General features: G+C 42.9%; 2 protein-coding genes across 3 annotated transcripts in view; both read right to left on the reverse strand.

The window, feature by feature from the left end:
• Nucleotides 1-1,167: 1,167 nt before the first annotated feature.
• On the reverse strand, nucleotides 1,168-16,731 carry WSB2 (WD repeat and SOCS box containing 2). Of its 2 annotated transcripts, XM_077159949.1 has the most exons (9): nucleotides 16,662-16,731; nucleotides 10,234-10,402; nucleotides 7,147-7,391; nucleotides 6,847-6,978; nucleotides 4,478-4,578; nucleotides 3,102-3,274; nucleotides 2,271-2,381; nucleotides 2,043-2,150; nucleotides 1,168-1,478 (listed from the first exon to the last, which is right to left on the reverse strand). In XM_077159949.1, the coding sequence occupies exons 1-9, from the start codon at nucleotides 16,672-16,674 to the stop codon at nucleotides 1,316-1,318; spliced, it is 1,215 nt and encodes a 404-aa protein (XP_077016064.1). In that variant the 5' UTR covers nucleotides 16,675-16,731; the 3' UTR covers nucleotides 1,168-1,315. The 2 variants fall into 2 exon arrangements, with proteins under 2 accessions (XP_077016064.1, XP_077016063.1); XM_077159948.1 differs by lacking the exon at nucleotides 16,662-16,731 and having other exon boundaries at nucleotides 10,234-10,436.
• Nucleotides 16,732-20,672: 3,941 nt separating this feature from the next.
• VSIG10 (V-set and immunoglobulin domain containing 10) overlaps nucleotides 20,673-23,030 on the reverse strand; it is a 58,088-nt gene continuing 55,730 nt past the window's right edge. The window contains exons 8-9 of the mRNA XM_077159947.1: nucleotides 22,371-22,582; nucleotides 20,673-21,475 (exon numbers count right to left, since the gene is read on the reverse strand). Of these exons, the coding sequence (XP_077016062.1) occupies nucleotides 21,420-21,475; nucleotides 22,371-22,582 (268 nt within the window). The 3' untranslated portion in view covers nucleotides 20,673-21,419. The remainder of the gene's footprint in view (nucleotides 21,476-22,370; nucleotides 22,583-23,030) is intronic.

Raw genomic sequence — 23,030 nt, forward strand, 5'->3', positions numbered from 1 at the left:
GCTGTCCTGTTGTACTTAATTTTTTTTCTTAGTGGAAAAAAAAGAAACATGAGCCAAAAGCTTTTTTTTGCCCTTCAATGAAAGCCTCTCATTTTGAAAAGAAATATTTTTCTTCAACAACAGAGGTTATGGTAGAAGAGAGAGTCCTCTGTTTCTCAACAATTTTATGATGTCAATACTGGCCTCCATAAAGAACCCATTAAGAAAGCCAAAGGATAACTGCTACATTTCTTTTAAAATAATTTAAAATATATTAAATTTTCCTAAGGCAGATTTTGTTGGAATGAGATGTCTTGATTGGGTAACTAAGACACCATTCAATGAGAACAGTGCTTTCAAGGAGCTATTTTTGTTGAGGGGACAGAGTTGAAACTGGCTGATGAGTCCAATGAGGTTAAGCAGCAAAGACAGATTTCGTACATAAGAATATCAGCTGAAGTGGTGACAACACCAGTTTACACAAGTAAGAGACATCCTCACAACTGTTCCACTGAAGTACTATGGTTTTTAGATACCATTGAGAAAAACACAGTTGTACCTTAACATCTTTTGAAAAAATACAAATAAATATGCTACTTAATGGCAAAACAGAAAGCTCAGTAGCCATTTTAACAGCCATGCAGTTTAGGAATACATCCTTTTGTAATCTCACATACATATGTCATCTTTTGCACTCGCACACCATTGTTAAAGAACAAAAGAGCCAATGATAGTGTCTAACAGTCAGGAATACATCCTCTGATTCAACTGTAATTTAGTTAAGCGACATTAATCCTTCAATCCAAATGGCTCCATAGAGACTGTCCCCTGGGTCAGAGAGGAGACTGAGAAGGACAGCATCTGCCAACGTCAGAGCAACTCTGACCACACAGGGAGAGCTTTAAACAATGCCACTTCTGCAACTGGAACCACCACAATGGCAGGGACTAAGCAGAACTCACACTTCCCAGTGGAGGGGTTTTAACCTTCATTGCCACTAGAGGCTCTTGAGGCCCAGTCACTTTTATTATCAAAACATCAATAACTGCACTTTGAATTAAAATGACTAGAAAGAGTTCAACATTGCTGTATATAAGTGGACTTAAGATTTATGGTAAGGCTTGGGAGCTGTGGAAGTGGAATCACCTCTAAGACTGACTTTCACTTGTTATAGAGAAAAAGATCCACTGGAATCTGGTTTTGCTACATTCTGTTCACACTCCCAAATAGAAATTATATTTCAACCCAAGACCAGATATTTGGTCCATTATTCCAGCTATTTTTGTTGAGAAGATTTATCTTGCTACAAAGAAAACAAGACTCCATGTAGCATTGCTTATAAAGTCCTGTATGTGAGGAACTCTTTCATTTTCTTGGGTATTGGCAGTGCTAGGACTTGGTAAGTTGTTAGGAAACTTCGAAGGGCTTTCCGGCATAAGTGCTTCAATGATGATAGGACCCTAGGAGCTGTCCAGAACTGGACATGGCCATCTCTCGTCCTAAAATGCAAAAAGAAACCGAAAAGTTAAGAGAGACCCTCGAAGTATATGCTTTCATCATGTTGGATATTAATGTTTCTACTTTGACTTGAATTAGGAGGGGACTTCAGAGTAAAATGCAACCCTTTATGTAAAAGCTCTGGTACTGAATAACGAAGGCTGCTGATAGGATTATAAGAACTCAAGACGCCTTTGATACTAAACTGTCAGCACATCCGTTTCTAAATTAGTTCAAATGTAAAAGAGGGAAGAGTGCCATCTACTGAATTATAGATGCTACCTGCAAGGTGGTCTCTTAGCCCAAATGGTATCCAGTATAAATTCTGCATCATCTAAATGTATGCCTCCTGGTACACTTGGGCCCATTAGAAGACATGAGTCATAGGTCTTTATATTTAGCTTCAATATTGAGTAAATGGTAAACTACACTGGCTGAATAGAATGTGAGAATTATATATAATCTTGCACTTCATAAAGGCTTTCTCGTAGGCCAGAAAATTCTAGCTGCTACCTGGTATTCTCAGCAGAAACTGCTACCCATCTGTTTAATTAACAGATACATACCCTGTGGCAATAACTCCACCATGTGGAAAAAATGTGCAGCAAAGACCATTGGTCATAGGAGCAAATGCAATTGGAGTTTTCAGTTCCAGAGCCCAGATCCTGAGGAGTCTGGACAAAAGAGAAAGGTACAGTTTGCACATAACTGACCTGGAGCCATACTGCAAGGGTAATTCTGTAATTACTTGCCAAGCACTTGCTCTGAGGCTGCATATCAGACTTCTGTTTTACCTGTCATCTGCCACCGTGGCAAGGTATAAGCCTTCGGGAGAGAAGCACACCGATCTCAGTGAGCTAATGTGGACATCACTGTCGTCCATGGGGGGATCTAGCTGTGTGTGGCTGAGGGAAGAAAATAAAATGGTGAGCCTGGAGTGATGCCCTCCCCTACCTTCCAGGCAGGAGACCAAAATGCATCTTGTATCCCTTCAAGAAAACCTGGGGATTAAAAAAAAAGCCTGGAAGAAAGTACATTTCAGAAGACTCTTGTGGAGGGGGCTGAAGGGTTACCAATACTTCCTTGTGCTAATTTCCTTATGCAAAGTAGGTCAGTCCTCACTTTAATGCCACAGTACAAACCGAAAGTCTTTTTTTAGGCTAAGATACATGTTAATTATAGGATTACCTATTATTTGCTTCATCAAACAACAGAGACAAAGGGGAAAGGTAGACCAAGTTTGTGAGAGTGAAAAATTCATTTTGGAAATAACAGTTTTCAATAAGGGGATTGTTCTGAACTTGTTAGTACAGTTATTAGTAAATGGCAATAGTCACTTTGAGGTTTTGTAATGCTGAATCCAAAGAAACAGATAGCCTCCCAGATAGGAGACTTAAAGACACTCAGGTCTAATTTAGAGAACTTAATTGACAAGGAAATCCTAATATGCGCACATTGCCTTAGAACAAGCTTAGAAGAAACTCTCCTAGACCCACTGCTTCTTTCCACCCAGGATGTCCCTTCCCATGCCCCCAACTGTAGGAGGGACCTCTCTGATCTGATCCAAGGCAAATTTCTCATTAGTCGCCCCCTGAGAAGTTTTAAGCAAAGGGCTTAGTCCTTACTGAAGTGTCCTCAGCCTTTCACCAGTGTAGGGGTCCCACATAATCACGTTGGTGTCATAAGAAGCTGTGACGAGCAAGGCAGAGTCGGGGGAAAAGTCACAAGAGACAACACTGCTTTGGTGGCCCTCTAGCTTCCGGATTAACGTGTAGGACCGCATGCTCCATAGAAAGACCTGTGAAAAGTAACAGGTGCTTGGTCAGGGATGGAAACAAAGTGTTTAGGAATTGAACAGTGAATGAAAGGCACCATTTCCCTCTTTAGCGCCACAGTCCGCATTACTAGGTGAAGTCAGGTTGTCCTTCAAGAATGTACCTCACAGGTTTCAATAAAGTAATGGATCTGGATCCTTGAGGCACTAACCAACGGACATACCCAAGTTGTTTACTGTTGGGGGAATAAACCAGGCTCACCTTAGGAAGGCAGCCAGCTAAAAGCTATCTGAGGAGGCTTCTGAGTGCCCCTTCTGACCCTGGTTTGTAAATAGGGTAGGATGTGCAAATGAAGACCTTAGCTAACTGGTATCTTGTACTTTCACTTAAAGCCAAAATTAGGGGGTCAGAAGTGAACTCCAGGGTTACCTAATAAAGCCATGGCCCCCTGACATGTCTTTTTTTGTAATGCTAAATCCCACAACTGTTTATATAGAACCATGGAAATCTACCCAAAGAGTATATCTGATCTAGCTCATCACTTTAAGCCTTTTTGAAAATCCTTAAACAAAAATAGGAATTTATTTGATTTCCTTTAAGAAAACTCTCACTTCTACATAGTTCCAAACCCCAAATGAATGATTAACCAACTGGGCTGTCCAAATATGTGAACTCTTAACTTTCCCAAGTCAATCACAGCAAAAGATTGGATGCAAATACAAAATTCAAACTCCAAAAAAGTGTTTCCCAATTTTTCTTGGTTTTCTAATACTTGTTATATATACATATACATATACAAAATCTCATAATATTTCAGAGCAAAGTTCAACAAATAACTATGCTTTACGATTTGAACTGGAAATCCTAATTAGATGGACATAACCATTTCAGAGGACATTTGGATCCAAATTTTGGGATGCAACTTTTAAATTAAATCTTAGACTCTTTAGGGTAAAAGAAATTGAAAAAGCATCCCTTTATCATTTGTAAAGGCAAATGAGCTTGTTCCCCAACCTCCTCCCCATGATGGGAGTGACTTACTTTCATATACTTCCTCTCTTTTGGTTTGTCAAAAAGCAAATAAAAATGGAGTCTAGAGGAGGAGCCTGAGGCCCACCCTTGATTTACAGACAGATTTTGATCTGTCTTGGTTTACTTATCCTCTCTTACACAAGGTCACTCAGGCTTCCATAAAGAGGAAATGTTATCCAACATTTATGACTTACAGATTTCTCTCCAGCTGCAGAGCACAGCATGCTGCAGTCTGGGGAGATAGAGCAGCAGTAAACCCACTGCAGGTGGCCCGATAACACCTGAATTTGTTTACCTGGCAGGAAAAAAAACAGCAAATGGTGAGCTGACCCTCAAAAAGGCAAAGAAGACAGAAGAACCAGTTCTAATAGCCCACCCGACCCGGTCCATCCACCTGGCTCTCCATGAGCTGAGAAAGAAATATGGCAGGATTTGTCATTAAATACTTGAAATGGGTAAAACGGTATTCTAACACCCAACAAAAATCACTATCTACTGCTTCATCAGAAGCTATAAGATTAGCGGGGTAGAGGGTACACCTACATTGGGTACCTTCTGAGAGGCAAAGATGCACATACGTTGGGTACCTTTTGAGAGAGGCAGAGGGTGCACATACATCGGCTACCTTTTGAAAGCAGGGAACAATCTTTCAGATCTCCCAACCTCCTCAAATCCTAAGGAAGCAGCTTTTCCTATTTTGAGACAGTGTCTATCTTCAACTTTCCCTTCCTTAAACTCTATAATGGTTTCCCCATTGCCACAGGATCCCACTGCAGGCTCTTACTCTCCTCCAACTTTTGCCAGGGAGTCTTGATGAACAGTGGTGTGGGGTAATGGAGGAATGTGCTTTGGAATCAAGCAGTCAGGATTTAATCCTGGCTCCTCTGCTTACCTAGGGCATAACCCAGGTTACACATAATCTCTCCAGGTCTTAGTTTTTTGGGGAAAATTGAATGCCCATCCATAAAGGAATGGCTGAATAAATGATGGTACAGCCAGACCACCCCAGATCGTTAATGCAGTTGGAATTAGATCTACAGATTTTTCCATGGGGTATTACTTAATAAAAAAAGTAAGGTGCAGAAAAATGTGGACAATGATTTCATTTTTCACAATGACCCCCAAACCTCTGAGCGAGTATGAATGTGTGTGTGTGTGATGGCATGTGCATGTCTATATAGAATTTTACACAGAGGGAATTATATGGAAGCATATATACTAGGCTCTTGACCTGGTTTACCAGGTTGCTGGGTGGGGAAAGGAATGCAACAGAGGGGAGGATAAGAGAGAGAACAGAAAAGAGCCAACCAAAAAAGAAAAGAAAAAGTAGATTTTTATAAGCATGTATATAGCATATATAAATAATTAATTCTTTAAAGTAAGTAATACTTTCTTCAGCTGTAAAATGGAAAAAAGAACAGTACCCACCTCCCAGAGTCACTATATTCAATAAACTCAAGTGAGGCAAGTCAAGCCTGTAGGGCAGTGCCAGGTAGCTGGGAACAATACTCTGTCCCCCTCCTGTCCTTTAAATGCCCAAATGATTGGTCTAATCTATTCTACCCACAATAGTCATCCCCAGCCACCAAGTGATTCCAAAGCAGTTCCAAGTACCCTCTTTAGATGGTGGCAAGGTGCCTCTACACTCATTAAAGCAGCTCAAAAATGGTTACTCCTTTGAGAAGCTTTGGTTTTATTTTGACAAATTATCAGGCTCCTTTCCAAGACGGCAGAGCAGAAAGATCCCCCTGTCACATGGGTGCTGGGAGCTGGAACAGTCAAGGCTCAGGCAAGAGTGCCCAGGGCCTCTGCATCATCAGCATGGCAATAAATTCCCCTTCCCAATGTCTTTCCCACTTGTGGTCAAAACAGGTGATATCTGGGATTCTTTAATGGGCCACAGCTACTATACTGTTTTGTTCAAGGCAGAATTACCTAAAAGCTGACCTCCTCTAGCCAGAGAGAATAATTCTAGGCCTAGATTCTACTTCACAATAAGTCATTTATTTCTAACAAGAAGTGCACAACTTCTTCTACGGCAGTGGGTCTCAACCTTTAGAGACTTTGCTCCCTAAAGGACATTACGGAAAACCTGGAGACATCTTCAGCTGTACAAGTGGGTAGAAGGTGGATGCTGCTAAACACCCTACAATGCACTGTAAGGCCCTCCCCCCATAACCAAGAATTATCTGGCCCAAACGTCAATAGCACAAGGTTGAAAGATCCTGTTTTAGATCATGTGTTTTCAATGGGGGCAATATAACCTTAAGGGGGTAAAAATTGGTTCTTGCCTGGCCCCCAACCCCATCTTACAATTTTATGTATAAAGCACAGATATGCACACAGTCAGTACATAAATAGATACACAATATATCTGTGGCATTAAAATCTTATTGGGGGGATAATTAGGGAAAAAAGCCTCCTTTGGGAGTGAGAACGGGAAAAAGGTTGAAAAACCTTTTATCTAGAACAGTTTCTAGATAAAAATCATTTTACATTGGTAAAGTGGAGAAAGGGGGCAAAAATAGTATTTTGTAGCTAAGTAGTTCCCTCAGCTCCGTACCATGTTTATTCAAGTCCCAGATGCGAAGAGTCTTGTCCCGTGATGCAGAGACCAAAATCAAACTGCCGCTGGGTGTGAAGCTCAGATCTCTTACGACATCATGATGGCCAGAAAGATTCAAAAGCAAGAGCCCTAGCATGGGAGCAAGAGGAGCAGTCGGTCAGTGGGAGAGGTGGCCCTGTGTCTGCCAGTGACTGCTTATGCCCCTCAATCAACTGAAGGACCAGTGATCCCTCTTGTACCTCAACTGAACACATACATGAACCTCCAGGTACCTCATGTTGGCCGGGGATGACCTACCTGTTTGCACTTCCCAAATCTTGATCTGCCCATCATTGAGTCCTGTAGCAAGGATCAGGCAAGAGACATCTGGTTCTTGGGGATGGTGGCGTGCCCAGAGCTTCCTGCTTGGTGGAGAAGGCCATGGGCTGAAGGCCAAGCCCCAAACAATCTGACCGCAGTCCAGAGTCTTCTCCTTTGGGCTGCCTCGCCCTTTTGGATCATTTTTGCTGCTTCGGTTTTTGGCTTCAAAGCCTTTAGGGATGCTGAGGGAAGAAGGGATTTCTTAATGAGTCTGAAATTCTTTTTGGATCAACCAATGCTTCGTCCTAGGACATCTAAGACTTTACAGTCCTAGAAGCAAACTGGCCTTCAGTGAATTCGGGTGTAACTTTTCTTTGTATTTCTTTTTAGAAGTCACATAAAAGCTGCTTCTTTGGCCTTGGCTCATCCCATTTGCAGTGGCCCTGCAATGGGGTGACCCATCTTGTGGGATAACTAGATCACAGATACTCTAGGGAACTGTACGTTTACTCAGAAAGTTCTCTCTCAGGTCACTTGCAGCTCGGAACAGTTCTGCAATTATTTCTGTTAAGTAATACAATTATTTGGTTAATACCAATTATTTCCTCAACATCAAAAGCACTACATGTTTTAAAAAGGTATAACAATCCTAGCAAGAATATAAATGCCACAGATTTCCCCTTTTAAATAGCTTTTTAAATAACAATTATTTTAAATTATAAAAGTAATAGAGAAAAAAACAGTAATAGAGAAACACGGCAGGCAATTTGGAGACCAGTAAAATAAAAATATCAAAATTACCCTTAATCTTACCACCACCCTAACCACAATAATCATTTCACTACAAATTTTATTGTGTATGTGCATGCATGTGTGTGTTTAAAGGATCAATTTGGATCATATTGTATATATGATTTTGTAGCCTGATTATTTCAGTAAATGTTATATTGTGAGCATTTCCCCAGGTTATTATTCTTTAAAAGTGATTTTTCCCCCCTTAAAACCAGTGATATCTCAGTTAACATATTAAACAATACACTGCTCTCATGTACTAAACAGTAGATACACAAAAGGGTTAAAATTCAAATATCTTTTTCCATTTCATTAATTATTACTGAAAGGATGTGATGCATAATTTTGGATGCATGAGTGATTTTCAGGAAAACTGATTTTCTACTTTATGCTTTTTCAAACTATTAACATATCAGACTTAAATCAAACTATAAAGGTGAACTGATTGTACACTTTGGATGATTATTATATATATAATATGTATCAATAAAAATAATTTAAAAGACAAGATATAAAGAAAAGAAAAAAATATATAAAGGTGAATCCCTTGTACTTAGAGTAGGGGATCAATAAACACTGAATGACATCGATATACTGCTAAATTGAAAAATATGATTAAAAGTATGCACTATCTTTGATGGCTGCAAAACATTATGTAGAAATTCATAATTTTTGTAACCATTCTCATCACTAGATTTTAAACTATTTCTAATTTTTCCCTGTTATATAATTAATTTCATGATGAAAATCAGTGTAAGTAGATGACCCCATTTCTGAGATTCCTAATAACTGGAAGAACATTTTTAAGGTCCTTAATACTTGCCAAACAGCCCTGGCAAAAGTTTACATAAATCTACACCCCTTTCTCCCAGCAGTTTACAAAGTGCTCATCTCAGGAAACTCTTGTTACTGTTACCTCTAATACAGGCAATGAGTTTCAGATTGAACTCATTAAAAAATTTTAATTCTAATATGCTATTTATAAGAAATGCCTAAAGGAAAACAAATGAGCCCCTCAAGAGTAAGGGCCGAATTTGATTTATTTCAGGATTCTCAGCCCCTAGGTCAGTGTCAGGGAAATAAGATTTGCAACAAATATTAGCTGAACAGATAAATTCCAACAGTTGCCCTAAGACAAAGGAAAAGGCATAGATCCTGGGGCAACCGATTGGGTTGCGACCTCACAGCATAAAGACACTGGAACCAGTCCGTCCTGGCTGACCAAAGGAAGTAAAACAATTTAATATGAAAAACTAAATTTGGTCAATAATAAAAAGACAACCCTAGAGAAAAATGGGCAAAGGATCTGAACAGACATTCCTCCAAATATATACAAAAGGCCAATGGGCAATTGAGAAGATGCTCAAAATCATTAACCATCAGTGAAATGCAAATCAAAACCCTGAGATACCACTTCACACCACTAAGATGGTAATGATCAAAAAGACAGGTGAATTGGGGAGGATGTAGAAAAATTGAAACAAACCCTTATTCCCTGCTGGCAGGAATGTAAAATGGAACAGGCACTTTGGAAAACAGTTGAGCAGTTGAAAAATTAAGCATAAAGTTACCAGAGAATCCAAAAATTTGGCAACTAATTTTTTACCCAAGAGAACTGAAAACAGGTGTTTAAAACCAAAACTTGTACATAAATGTTCCATAGCAGCGTTATTCATGAAGCTAAAAAGTGGGAAACAAACCAAATGTCCATCAACTAACGAATGGATAAATAAAATGTCATCTAGCCATACAACAGAATATTATTTGAAATGAAAATAATAAGGAACCAATACATACTATATAATACAGATGAATCTTGAAAGCATTATGTCAAGTGAAAGTAGACAGTCAGAAAAGACCTCATATTATATGATTCCACTTAAATGACAGAAAGTAAATCAGTGATTACCTAGGGTGAAGGCTACAAAGGTACAAAGTTTCTTTTTGGAGTAATAAAAATGCTCTAAAACTGATTGTGGGGATGGTTGCACAATTCGGTGTACTTACTAAAACCCACTTAACTTTTACTTAAATGAAAATGTAAATAAATATAATTGTATGGGGTGTGAATTATATATCAATAAAGCTATTAAAAAACAAAAACTTAACTTGGTGCTAACATAATCTTAACAGAATCAATTTTTACACGTTAAGGAATGTGGGGCTCTGGTAACCCCAATGATCAGTTCCTGAACACTTTAATCCTTCTCCCTCTCTCTTTTTCTACAGCAGAAGCTCCCTATCATGAAAATTCCCACCCTTCCTTTGGACAAAGGGTACTAGAATACTTACAACTGCTCCTCCAATGGCCAGGGGATCAATTTGACAATGCAGTGTCCTTGAGACCAAGCAAACCAGGAGCCATCTGGGGAGAAGGCGACACTCCAGGTTTCACAGCTCGACTTCCAATCAAACTGGTGGGGGCGCCCAGGTTTGAGTTCAGCCAGCAGCAGTGGCTCCTCTGGGGCAGGAGACAGCATGCTTCAGAAAACACTCTCACTTTGCGGGAAAATGGGGAGCTGTGCTCCCAACCACCTAGCTGACTCAGACACATGAAAACCATGACTCCCTATTACAACGCATGTCCCTTTGGATTACCGAGATGGTGGGGGCAGGGAGTTGTTAAAATGACCTAGGGCAGTAACAGTAGCCACAGGCCACATTCCTCTGCGGTTTCTCAGTCCTGGCCCTCCAGTCTGATGGTTAACCATGACTCTGAGTAAACTCTGGAGGGCGAGCCCTGTGAATGGAGCCTCATTTCCTATGAATGCCTGACAAGGAAGTTTCCGGAGACAACCAGGCAAGGATTATGCTACTAGTGCAGACACAAGCCCTTCAGTGAAAATGAGGCTTCAAGATGCACTTATAGTCTCTTCAAAAGAACCTGCTTTCTGGGAACTGGTGAAAGGAGTATCTCTTATTCACTAGCATCCTGCCATGAAGGTTAAAATTCTTGAGCACCTGGCCCTCCTTCCTCTCACTCAGACCTGTTGATTAGGCCTCCCACATCTCTCCTCCGCCCATCTCCTCTGTCCTGGTTTAAACCATCATCTCTTGTCCAAATCTTTTGCGAAAGTCTCGGGATTCATTTCCCTGCCCCAAAATTGTTGTCCACTAGCCCCCTTTTAAAACGGGAACACCCATCACAATACCTCTTCCAAATACATCCCAGGCTTCCAGATGCTTCCACAACAAAGACAACTGGGCTTTCCACGAATTTGGCCCTGCCCTCCTCCACCTGGCCTCCCCATCACACAACCCTGTGCACGAGCTCCACTCTGGCCACACAATGTTCCTTAATGTGCTCCAGGTGGCTCACTCACATTCACACCTGTTCTCACCATCTGCTTATAAAAACCCCACCTAGATTATAAAACAAAAATAAATTCCACCCTTGCTTATCTCAGTAAGTCCCACCCCCTCCCGAATCTACGTGCCCTTATGTAAACACCAAGATTATTTAATCTTTTTATCTCCCAAGGCCTAGCTCAGCATCTAGTGAGAGCAGGCCTTGGTTATGTGCTTTTTCATTAACATGAACAGTAGTTCCTAGTTCAACCTCACTCTGCTGGAACATTCTCCCTGGCCAACTGAGCGCATACATTAAGACCTTCACAATTGATTTTTTTGACCACCATGATTATGATGCATACTAATATAATAAAAGCTTCCACACCAAATGAGGTCACTTCCTGATGTATATGCTCCACTTTAGCAGGTTCTAGACTTTGACCCTTTTATAGTTGTTACCAGATAGATTTAAACAACCCAACATGGAAATAATGATAAAGAACTATGTGTGCATAACATGTAAATAAAATACCATGTCAAAATGTGAAAAGGCATGCCTTAAAATATACAAAAATGACATTTTATATATTTTAAGACAAATCTTTATGCGTCTTTTCGTATTTTGAACTCTGAAATCAGGATGCATCTTACAATTGATTTTTCTAAGTTAAATAGGAAATTTTTTTTTTAATATGCAGACTTTTTTCTAATGATACATAAAATAATGGTAATACATCTATGGCATCTTGGGTTCAATAAAATAGACTGCAGAGATACAAACAATCTCATTCTCTGCCATATGCGTTACAGGAAAATACATAGGTGCATCTTGTTTTATAAAATATGTGTGTTCCTGAAAACTGTTCCTATTTTAATGAAATCACATCTCATTTTAAAGCTGTCAGCGGCTTTACTATTTAAAGGAATTTTCCTTTTTAAAACGAATATCGCTTTGACTTTCTAAGTGTAAACCTAGATTTTAATACATTAGGTTTGTCTAAACTGGCATTTGTATAGGTGCAGGTAATTCCTCCTAGAAACCCATGTTTGCATGTGTAAGCCTATTGTTTACACAACCATGTCTGTACAAGCACACTGCTATGGCGTGAACATGCGTGTGATACAGGAGTTACATAAGAAGTCATCTATAGTTTAAATCCAAAACAGGTCTCTCAACATGTGCAGCAATTCCTCAATGTTTTCTTCAATATGATAGTTTCTAGACTACTATGGCGACACAAGCTCTAATTTGTGAATGCCTTCTTCATGTAGTTCAGTGACTTTCAGAAGAGGGTAGGATGGTGGAGGGAGATTTTGTCCCCCCCCCCCCCCCCCCCAAGGAAACACTTGGCAATGTTTGGAGACATTTTTGGTTGTCAGGACTGGAAGGGGGAGGGGTGCTACTGGCATCTGGTGGATAGAGGCCAGGGTTGCTGCTAAACATCCTACAAGGTCCTCCCCCAACAATACAGAATTATCCAGGCTCGTATGTCAATAGTGCCAATGATGAGACACTCAGATGTGGTCAAATATTAAATGACACTGATCTGAGTGAACATTTTCATATATCAACGGAGAGAAGGTTTTTATTCCACCCTGGAAAAATTCACACTTGGCACACTTTCTCCACAACATACACAATACCCATCCCTTTTGATACCCTGGAGACTCTATACAACATAAAAAGGCCTCACCCTTCATTTCTCTCTTTTCTTTACCTCCCAAACCCAAACCATCATCAAGTCTTATCAACCGTGCTTCCAAAAGTATCCCAAATCAAACTTCTCGCCATCTCCATGGCTACTACTGTATTCTATGCAACATCATCTCTTGTTTGGCCCACTGGGCAGCCTTTCAACTGCTCTCCCTGCTTCCACCCTGGTCCCCACAATCCATCCATTCTCCTCATCTCCCCGAGAGACCACTTCAAAGTATGAAATCAGTTCTGATCACTCATAGGATAAAACCCAAACTTCTCAGCCGGCCCTTGAAGTCCTGTATACCCTGGCCCCTGTCTTCTTCTCCCACCTAGATTTGTACCCTTCCTGTCCTTGCCCTTGGCTAACCTGTCTGCCCTTTGACTGTGCTCAATTCCTTCTGAACACAGGGCCTTTGCCCTGTTTCCTTTGTCTGCAATGCCCTTCCAAAATGCACCTTTACTTAGGTTTCAGCACAAATGCCACCTCCTCAGAGCCACCTCCTCTGACCCTAGAGTCCCTATTCCTCACTTTATTTTCCTGACAGCACTCATCACTATTTGATGATTATCTCTCTCCCCCTATCTAAACATCAAGTCCACGGGAGCATGGACCTTGTCTGTTTACTCCCAATTCCTAGCAGAGAGCAAGGCAGTCAGTAAATATTTTTTGAATAAATATATATGGTATGTCCTCTTTAAATATAAATGAAATGTAGCCTCTTAAGCTATAATGATGCTTATGCCAAACATTTAACATTAAATGTTTCTTAAACATGAGCCATACCCAGAATTCACACTCTATTTTTGAGACTTAGTGATTTAATCTCTTGCTATTTCAGGATCAGGAACCCAAAAGCTAAAAGAAGAAAGAACCCAGTGACTCTTTCACAGAACTAAGTAAACTTTGAAGGGGAGTCTGGGACCAGGCTAAACCTGGCTCCTGGAAAAGAAAGCAGTAATTAGCACAGAACTTAAACAACAAAACAGGGTAGAGAGGACCTGGCTTCCTTCAAGAATGTACCTGCAGTGGCCCGTTTGTGTGAAAAGACCTAGGTATCAGGGTTTTCTAATTAAACACTGAGATGTATTGGACAACCAGGCTGAATAGGAAAATATTTATTATGGACCTCTTCTGTGCAAGGTAATCTGCCTTAACACAGAGGTAGAAGCTAGACCCCAGTCACCAGGAAGCTTGGCGATTTTTCCTGACTCAGGACCTTTATCGCATTAGCTGTTCCATCAGCCTGGAAAGCTCTTTCCCTGGCCAGGGCCAGGCTGCTCTTCTTACCATTCACGTTACCTTATCAGAGACCTTCTCTGATTTCACTACTTCGATTAGCCCCCTAGCCACTTCCCTTTCACCTGTTTAATTTTCTTTATAACTATGCCTCATAAATATTTTCTTGATTGCTTATTTGTTTCTATGTATTTACTGTTTCTCTCTTTCCCACCTCCACCACTCAAACTAGAGAAAGCTCTGTAAATCAAGACCTTGCATAGCTGATTCACCTCTACTGTGTCGAGCCAGTAGCTATAAGGAGCTGCGGAGCACTTGAAATATGTAAAGTCTGAATCGAGATGTCTGTAAATCTAAAATACACACTGGATTTCAAAGAAAAAAGAATGTAAATATATCAGTAATTTTAAAAATTGATTACCTGTGAAATAATCTTTTGGATAAGTTGAATTGAATTTGATATATCTTAAAAATTCATTTCACTAGTTTCTTTCTTTCTACTTTTTTTTTTTAAGTGACTACTAGAAAATTTTAAATTGCATACATGGCTCACATTATATTTCTACTGGCCAGTGCTAGCTCAGAAGGTGCCTGGCACACAGGAGACACTCTAAATATTTGTGGAATGAAGAAATGAATTCTAACCACTGCTCTGAAGATATCTACTGTTGTCCATTGTAATCCTATTACAATGAGCTTTACTCAGTTTCAAAAGAACGTAAAACTCTCTGGCCTTTTGACAGTAGCTTGGCAGCTCTAAACAGCTCTGCCCACACCCTAAAACACAGCCGTCGATCATTAGGAAAAACCCAGAACTGGAAACAGATTCCTGTTAAAAGGGAAGACTAGCTACAGATTGCTTTCAGATTAAACAGCAAGTAGTCAATGGAGATGACAGCGGAAGCTATAAAAAGGATCACATAAGATCCAGACAAACAGTAGAGTTCTGTGGGAAACACATTCACTGAAAAGAAAGCCCTTATCAAGATGGAAAGGCTAAACTGCTGCCTCAATACCTTATACTCAATGCCTGATTCCAGCAAACAAAGAAATGTCATCTCCCAAATTAAAAAGTTAACACCACTCCAGGGAATACTTCAATCTATTCATCCACAATCCCTGCTTCTTTATTTGATCAAGCAAATCAGAGGAACACAAACATCACTAATCAGCGTTCTCCAGATAAAGACGAAACCCGAACGTTAATGGAATAATACAAAGAAGTTTCGGAACAAATTCTGAACCTCTAGCCTTGACACCTTCTGAGAACTTTCCCTAGGGAGCTACCTTAAGGCAGGGAGTAAACTCTGCAATTGAAGTTCCCAGAGTAAATCCCTAGTCCACCCAGAAATTCTATACAGGTGGGGTTTAGGGGCAACGTGGTAGGAAGGGAGAAGCCCGAGGGACTTGTCTTGAGGTTTTGCCTCTGCATAGCACGCACATCATTTTTTTCATGTTCCTTTGGGTTGGCTCTCAAAGTAAATCTGATTTTCTCTGACTTCCACATTGTTTTGTGATGTTGACGGCAGTAAAGGAGGACAGAGGTAAATACCTCACCCATCAGTATATCCTAAATTTGCCTGATCTTAACCTGTCACTAGCATCCCCAGTCCCAATACACCCCTACTGAATCAGTCTCCACTGGGAGAAGCTCAGAATCCATATTTTTAACAGACCCCAGATGATTCTTTTTTTTTTTTTTTTTTTTTTAAAGAGAGAGGGAGGAAGGGAAGGAAAGACAAAGAGAAGGAAGGAAGGGAGGAAGAAAGGGAAACATCTTTAAACATTTTCTTGTTTTATTATATTTTGTTTGTTTGTTTGTTTTTTACATGGGCTGGGGCCGGGAATCGAACCGGGGTCCTCCGGCATGGCAGGCAAGCACTCTTGCCCGCTGAGCCACCGCGGCCCGCCCCCCAGATGATTCTTATCTGCAGAAGTTTGGGAAGCTCCCACTGAGGCTGATACTATCATTATTCCCATTCTGCAGACCGAAAAACAAAACAAACAAACAAAAACTGAGACTAGGGTTTGTCGACGACCACACAGCTGGTAAAGGCAGAGCTGACTCCCAACCAGACCCGCCCCAAAAGGGGCTAATACGTCACCTGGTACCTGCGCACCCAGCCCCATCATCACCCTAAGGACTCGGGCGCACCCCTTCGTGCCACTGGCGCAGGTAACCCGCCCCGGGTGCCCCCCAACACCCAGAGGGGGGGAATCCCCGCTACGCAGAAGCCGGCTCTACCCGGCGCCAGTCCGCGCGGCCAGAGACCGAGCGGCGGTGGCTGACAGCGAAAGTGAAACAAAGCTGGGCGCCGAGCGCGCACCCCCGCCGCCCGCCCCGCGCTCGCGACCCCGGCCCGAGCGCCCCCGCCGCCGCGTCCTGTCCCCCCACCCCACGGTGGACACGGCCTCCGGGGCGCAGCAGCCCCCGGGAGAAGACCGGGCCTCGGCCCCGCCGGGCAGCCACAGGCGCGCCCCGGCCTCACTCACCTCCGGCCTCCATGGAGGACGCGCGCGGCCCCGGCGGCAGGCGGCGGGCGCCTCAGCCCCCCGGGCCGCGGGCCCTCATGCCGCCCCCGCGCCGCCCGCCCCCGCCCCGGCCCCCGCCCCCACCCGGGCCCCGCCGCCGCCGCGCCCGCCGCCGCCCGGAGAGGCCATCAGCTGCTTCCCGTCACATGGCGGCGGGCGCGGGCGGCGGGCGGGGCTCCGGGGAAACGCGGGGGGAGGGAGCCGGGCTGGGCAGAGACGGGGTAGGGAGGGGGGCTGAGGGGAGCCCCGGGACGGGTCAGACCCGGGCTGGGGGAAGCCGGGAGCGGGGAGAACGCCGGCCGGGTGAAAACTAGGGGGAAGCGGAGCTGAGGGGAGATAGGGGAAGGGGAGGGCCCGGTGAAAACGGGGAGGGGGGCCGCAACGGGGCTGAGGGGGGGACCCGAGACTCGCGTGAAAACTGGGGAGGGGGAGCCGCGGACTGAAGGGGAAGCCGGGGGTGCGGGCGAGCCCGGTCAAAACGGGGGTGGTGGCCGCGGGCTGGGGGAGCAGTGAGGGGCGTGGGCAGGCGGCGGGGGGAGACTCCGGGGAAGGCCTGGGGGGGCGCGAGGGAGGGTCGGGGCCGCGTCAGAGCCGGAGGGAAGCGGGGCTGAGGGGAACGCGGGCCCGGAGGGGAACTGGCCGCCGGGGGAACACGGGCCGCCGGGGGAACGGGCCGGGTCGCAGCCGGAGGGCGGGGCTGGACAAACGAGTGGGACTGATTGAAAAACGGGCTGGGGGGTGGGGGACAGCACCGCCAGAAGTCGGGGTGGGAGCTGAGGAGAAAACCGGGGAGGGGGTAAATGTGGACCGGGTGAAAGCTAGAGTGGGGGGTGGGGGTAGGTGTTGGAATCCCGGTAAAAAAAGGGGGCTCGGGGGAAGAAGGAGGAGGCTGTTGAATAAAAATGAGAACCTGAAAAGACCAGTGACTAGGAAGAAAATGGAAGACAAACGGAGCCCGAGGAGAGAATTGGGGAAGAGTAAAACTGGGGGAGGAGGCGGGAAAATGGGATCCGGGGACAAAATGGGTTCGGGGGTGGGGGTGGGTGGTAGTAATAAGACTAGAGAATGAAATGAGGGTGCTAAGCAGAGCGGGAAATCCAGAGGTTAAATGAGAGACGAAAAGGGAGCCCAGGTGGAGAAGTCAGCAAAGGGGCTTGAAGACAGACAAGGGGTAAACCTGGCGGCTTTTTAAAAAATAGGAAACAAAAAAAAAAAAAAGGCAAGCCCAGGGGTATATGGAGGGTGAAAATAAGACTAGCTGAGGACAGTGGGCAGTGAGAAAGGAGCCGCCAAGAGAAAAGGGTGGAAGAAGAGTGGGGTGTCCAGACATGGGCAAGCATGGGTGGTAACCCTGAAGTGAAAGGGGCACAGGAAAGAGGGCTCAGGACGGGAGGGAAGGGACACCAGACAGAGATAAAAAGGGGGGCTTCAGCAAAGGGACATGGGGAACTGAGGTTAAGAAAGGAAACATTTGGAAAGGAAATCAGTTTGAAATGGACAACTGTGATAAAGAGTTGAGGACCAGGGGATTAGGCACTAGTGGGAGGAAACTGGAGAGGGAGGTTGGAGTGAAGTAAAGAAGTAGGGAGAAACAGGAATGGAACTGAGCAACCCAAAGAAGGGGGTGACCTGAGAGACTTCCTGGGGACTAAAATGAGCTGAGTCAGGTGAAGACTCCAAAGCCCAGGACTACTACTCTGGGAACCAAACAGTTAATATAAACTGTCTTTTGAAACACTCCAGCAGCTCTATGTCTTGTATTATAACTTCCACCCTGGCCCTTTCATGTTGGAAAGCATGCAGTCTGGCATATGTTTGAGGGTACACAGGTATTTGAATACAAGGAGAGAAAAAAATATATCTTTAGGGGGTGTCTCAGAGTGTAAGTGAGTAGTTAGTGTCTACAAGTTATGGAAAAAAATAAAATGGTAAAGGGGCCAATATTGTTAGTAATGTTAAGGAGAGCTAGTTAAAAAATTTGGGGGGGGCGAGTTTTTTTTTTTTTTTTTTCAGTTTACTAATCAGGTCTGAATAAAGAGCGTTAAGGCACTTATTTAAAAATAACTTTATTGCATCATCTTTTTAAAAAATCCATATTATGATCTCAGAATTAATTTCCCCTGGTCTACCCCCACCAAATATTAAAATGTATATAATGCAGAAGGATCTAATTTTTCTTTGCAGCAGTTCCTGGACAGATTCATGGTAAGAAATATTGGTTGGCACTTATTGCATCATAATAAATTTTACCCAGCAAGGATGATTTTCCAGGTTTCAGTACATAGGTTATGGAAATTTTTCATCATGCATTTTCCTGCTGCAGTGTTAAGAGCCAGTATGTGCATGTGAGAATTCGAGCTAATATTAAAGTCTTAGGATTGCATTGCTCCCCTCCCCAGTATCTACCAGGTTTGGAAGAGAAAAATGTCAGTTGTGATAGTAGCCCTGATGTGTTTATCTTCCTGGTTCTGCTAAGCAGATCTCATGTTCTCTGAGTTCACAATACATGCAGATAAGATTTTTTAAAGCACGATGTAACAACATGGACTTCACCACTATAATAAAGTTCTGTAACCCACTGTCAATATGCCTGTAGATTCAGGGGTGGATCTTTAAAAAACAAAATAAAGAAACCCTGATTCTTTAAAAATCCTTAGAACTCCAGTACCTGGATTTTTAACTGCCCCAGACATACTGAGGTGCACAGCAGGCTCAAAAATAAGTGACATGGGTCACAGTTTGAGTGGCCAAGGGATGTGTGGTTTATGGTGTTTTGGCACCAACGTCCTGAAGTTCCCATTAGTTAGTGGAAAAAACCTGCCTTGAATATTTCCTATCATCAGGTGTCTGTGCAAAAGAGGAAGTTGTGGAAAGCATCCTAATGATCTTGCAAAATGTTGCCTGCATTCCCAGCTTGGGATCTTTTTTTTCTACGGTTTTTCTTATATTTATTTTTAATAGTTGTCCCTGCATAGTGGACTTTTAAATTCAAAGGATTTAGTCAATGGAAGACTCCCAAAGGAGACTAGCTCAGTCTGCAGCTACTTTAGAAGCAACCAGTCCAAGTATCCCATTCTGAAATGACATCCATGCACACTGTTGAGACTGGTGAAATCACAAGGTACTACGGGGTGAGTAGAAGACCTGATCCAACTAGGAGGATGGGAATTCACAGCTCTTCCTGAAGGGTAGAAATTGCAGCCAGCTCCTGAGCTCCCCAGTGTTCTGTTCACACTTCCAGTGCTTTGCTCAGTTTTGTCCCTTGATCCAAGAAAATAGATCTCTCACAACTACATCTGCAAGGTTATTTCGAATAACGAGCTTCCCATCCTGGGAGTCCCTGGTATTGAGAAGGGAGTTCTCCTTTAAGCCCCGGGTCTAGCTCATTATTGCAGGATATGCAACATTAAATTCAAGTCAGATTTTCATGTTCAGTTGATATCCTTTGCGCACCCTTATAAGGCCCCTGAAATTTGGATGAAACTAGAAAAACAAAATCTCTAGAATGTAGAAGTATCTACTAGAAACACCAGCAGCCTACACACTCATCACTCATTAGTTTCATAGTGTTATTGATCAGTGTATCCTCATAATATCCTCAAGAAGTGGGAAGGGACAAATTTCCTCATTCTTATTTCTGGTACAAAAAAACTAAGGCCAGATGAACTGAAGTGCCCAAGGAGTCTTTATTATCAGATACTCCCTTGCGAAACACTTCTCTTGCCTTCTTTCAAAGCCACAAGAAGTGAAGAATGGGAGAGGCCGAAAGCTAATAGTGCCTCACCTAGGAGGCTTTTGTATAAATTTGAAGCTCTGCAAATGTGAGGTTATAATGAAAGGCACTTCCTCTTCTCAGCCCCTATCTCTGTGAAGAGAATTATAACTTCAGGAATGCAAAAACTGAGGTGAGTTCTGACAATGCCCTCCTCTGAAACCACTTTCAAAGAAGAATGAAAGGCACCAGGCAGTAGCTCTTACAGTTAACATGTTTCTTCCAAAGCTTACAGTATCTCTATTGAGCACCTCCTAGACACTTTCATGTCCAAATTGACCTCATTCAGTCCTCACCATAATCTTGTAAGAAGGGTATGACTTCACATATTTCACAAATTTAGAAACTGAGGCCCAAGGAGAGGTTAAACATGTCCAAGCCTCCATAACAAGTAATTAGTCAGGCCCAGTGTTTCCGACCCCAAAGCCCAAACCAAATTTCCTTCCTCTAACACTAACAGCTGATACCTTTTTCCAGAGAGCAGATGACTGACTGCCTGGTTCTTCAGCTACTAGCTCACCTGGGCACTGATAAAAGTTCCTCCTCTGAACAAGGAAGCTGGTTGCAAACTTGAATAGTGGCAAAGGTTCTGAGACAATGTGCTATCCCCTCCCTTTCTCCCTCTAAAGCAGTATCATCACACTAGGTCAACCTGGATAAGTCCAGCAGTCAGAACAAAAGTGACAGCAAATGCAGCTTTCTCCCAGACACTGCCCGTTCCCAAAGTTGTTTTAACATCATTGAGAGAACTTACAGCAAATCAAACCAATGAAAAACAAACGGAAGGAAAGATGTGTGCATGCGCTTTTCTGTTTTGCTGAGAGACCCAAACCATCGCTAGTGTGAGACCCCAGGCAGGGGTACAAGTCAAAGCTGAATGAAAAGCCCATTTTGACCCAGCTTTCCAAGCTTTTAAGAAAAGATACCGATGGGGACAATTCTCTTCTTCAGACTGGCCCATCTTCTTCTTGAATGATGTCGGTTTGCAGTTCACTCCTGTCCTCTGTAGTGAGGGAAGTAGAAAACCAACTTGGAATGATCTCCATAGCATATGATTCTAGTTCTACAATCGGTTTTTAATCACTCAGTGAGTTCTGGTCCTTTACTGGATAGATCAGGGAGCCAATGAAGCAGGTATTATGGAGGAAAAACAAGGCAGGATGTATGTTTCTCCTTTTTTGTCATTCAAAAGCCTCTAGCCATGCTTGACACTTTCCAACCTCCATACTATTGGCTCATGCCATTCCCCTCACCTGGAACACTCTCTGCTCTTTTTCCTTATTCAAACTCAACTGTACTTAAAGACTCAGCTCATATCCCACCTCTTCCATAAAGCTTCTCCTGACCACAGCAATTCTCAAGGCTCTCCTTTTTCTCTGAGGTCTTGTAATCTTTAAACAGATCATTAGGTAATTAATCAAATCTTTCCTTGTGACAGCTCCTCTCCTACTCTCTCCAAGTGCTTCCATTTCAATTTCCCCCACTTTTTTTTTGTTTGTTTGTTTTTGTTTGCATAGACAGGCACCGGGAATCAAACCCAGGTCTCCAGCATGGCAGGCGAGAACTATGCCTGCGGAGCCACTATGGCTTGTCCCTCTCTACATGTTTTTAATCTTTGCATCCTAACTGGTCTTGCCAAGTCTTTGTATGTAGACATTGTTTGTCCTTTTTTCCTATTCCATTACAATACCAATATTGTACCTTTCCCAGAGAAGGTCCTTAATAAATGTGTATCAATTTAATTTTTGTGTTGGTAGTTGTCCCTCAGATTCTCAGGTACTAGATGAACTTTTAGCTTCCTTCCACAATCTTTAAAAACCAAAATCATCCTCCTAGAGATTGCCTACTGGGAAGTTCACTGTGGTTGATCAGGGAGCTTTCAAAGAAAAACAACGTACCTTGAAGGGCCTGGAGTCCATTTGCCATCTGCTCTATGTTCCCATTCACCAGTGCAGTCACTCTATGAATGTGGCCATGCCTGTGTATTTCTTTTGGCAGCTCCTCCCTCTCATTTTCTTCTTCCTCCTCCTCCTCTTCTGCAACATCTTCCTCCTCTTCCTCCTCCTCTTCTGAATCCACCAACACCATGACATCATCCATGTCTTGTCCCCTAATTTCCAAAGGGGAAAAAATAATCAAGAAATATCCTGCTTTTTCCCAAACATCAGCCCTCACTGAATAGAAGACAGTGGATTCATTGCAACCCCTCTGGTATTAGGAAAAATTATTTACTCATTCAACTTGGTTAAGTCACAGATAATAATATGTAACCTTAGAAAGAGATGCCACCATATTGCTACAGAGTATCATATTGTAACTTGATTTGTTTAATTACTTCTCAAAAAGCACCCTCTCCTGCTTGTCAGGCAGGTGTCCTTGTTATCCCAGGCACCAACCATTTCATTCTACCCCCTGGCATGTACACTGGTGCTATGCTCCTGTCTTGAAATGCCCTTACTTCTGCTCCACTAAAATGTGTCCTGCTTCTCATTGTTTAAAGCCAGGGTAAAGTCCTCTCCCTCCCCTGAAACCCTGGACTACCATTGCCTTTGCAGTCT

This window comes from Tamandua tetradactyla, chromosome 5, assembly GCF_023851605.1.
Source record: "Tamandua tetradactyla isolate mTamTet1 chromosome 5, mTamTet1.pri, whole genome shotgun sequence".
Lineage (NCBI taxonomy): Eukaryota > Metazoa > Chordata > Mammalia > Pilosa > Myrmecophagidae > Tamandua > Tamandua tetradactyla.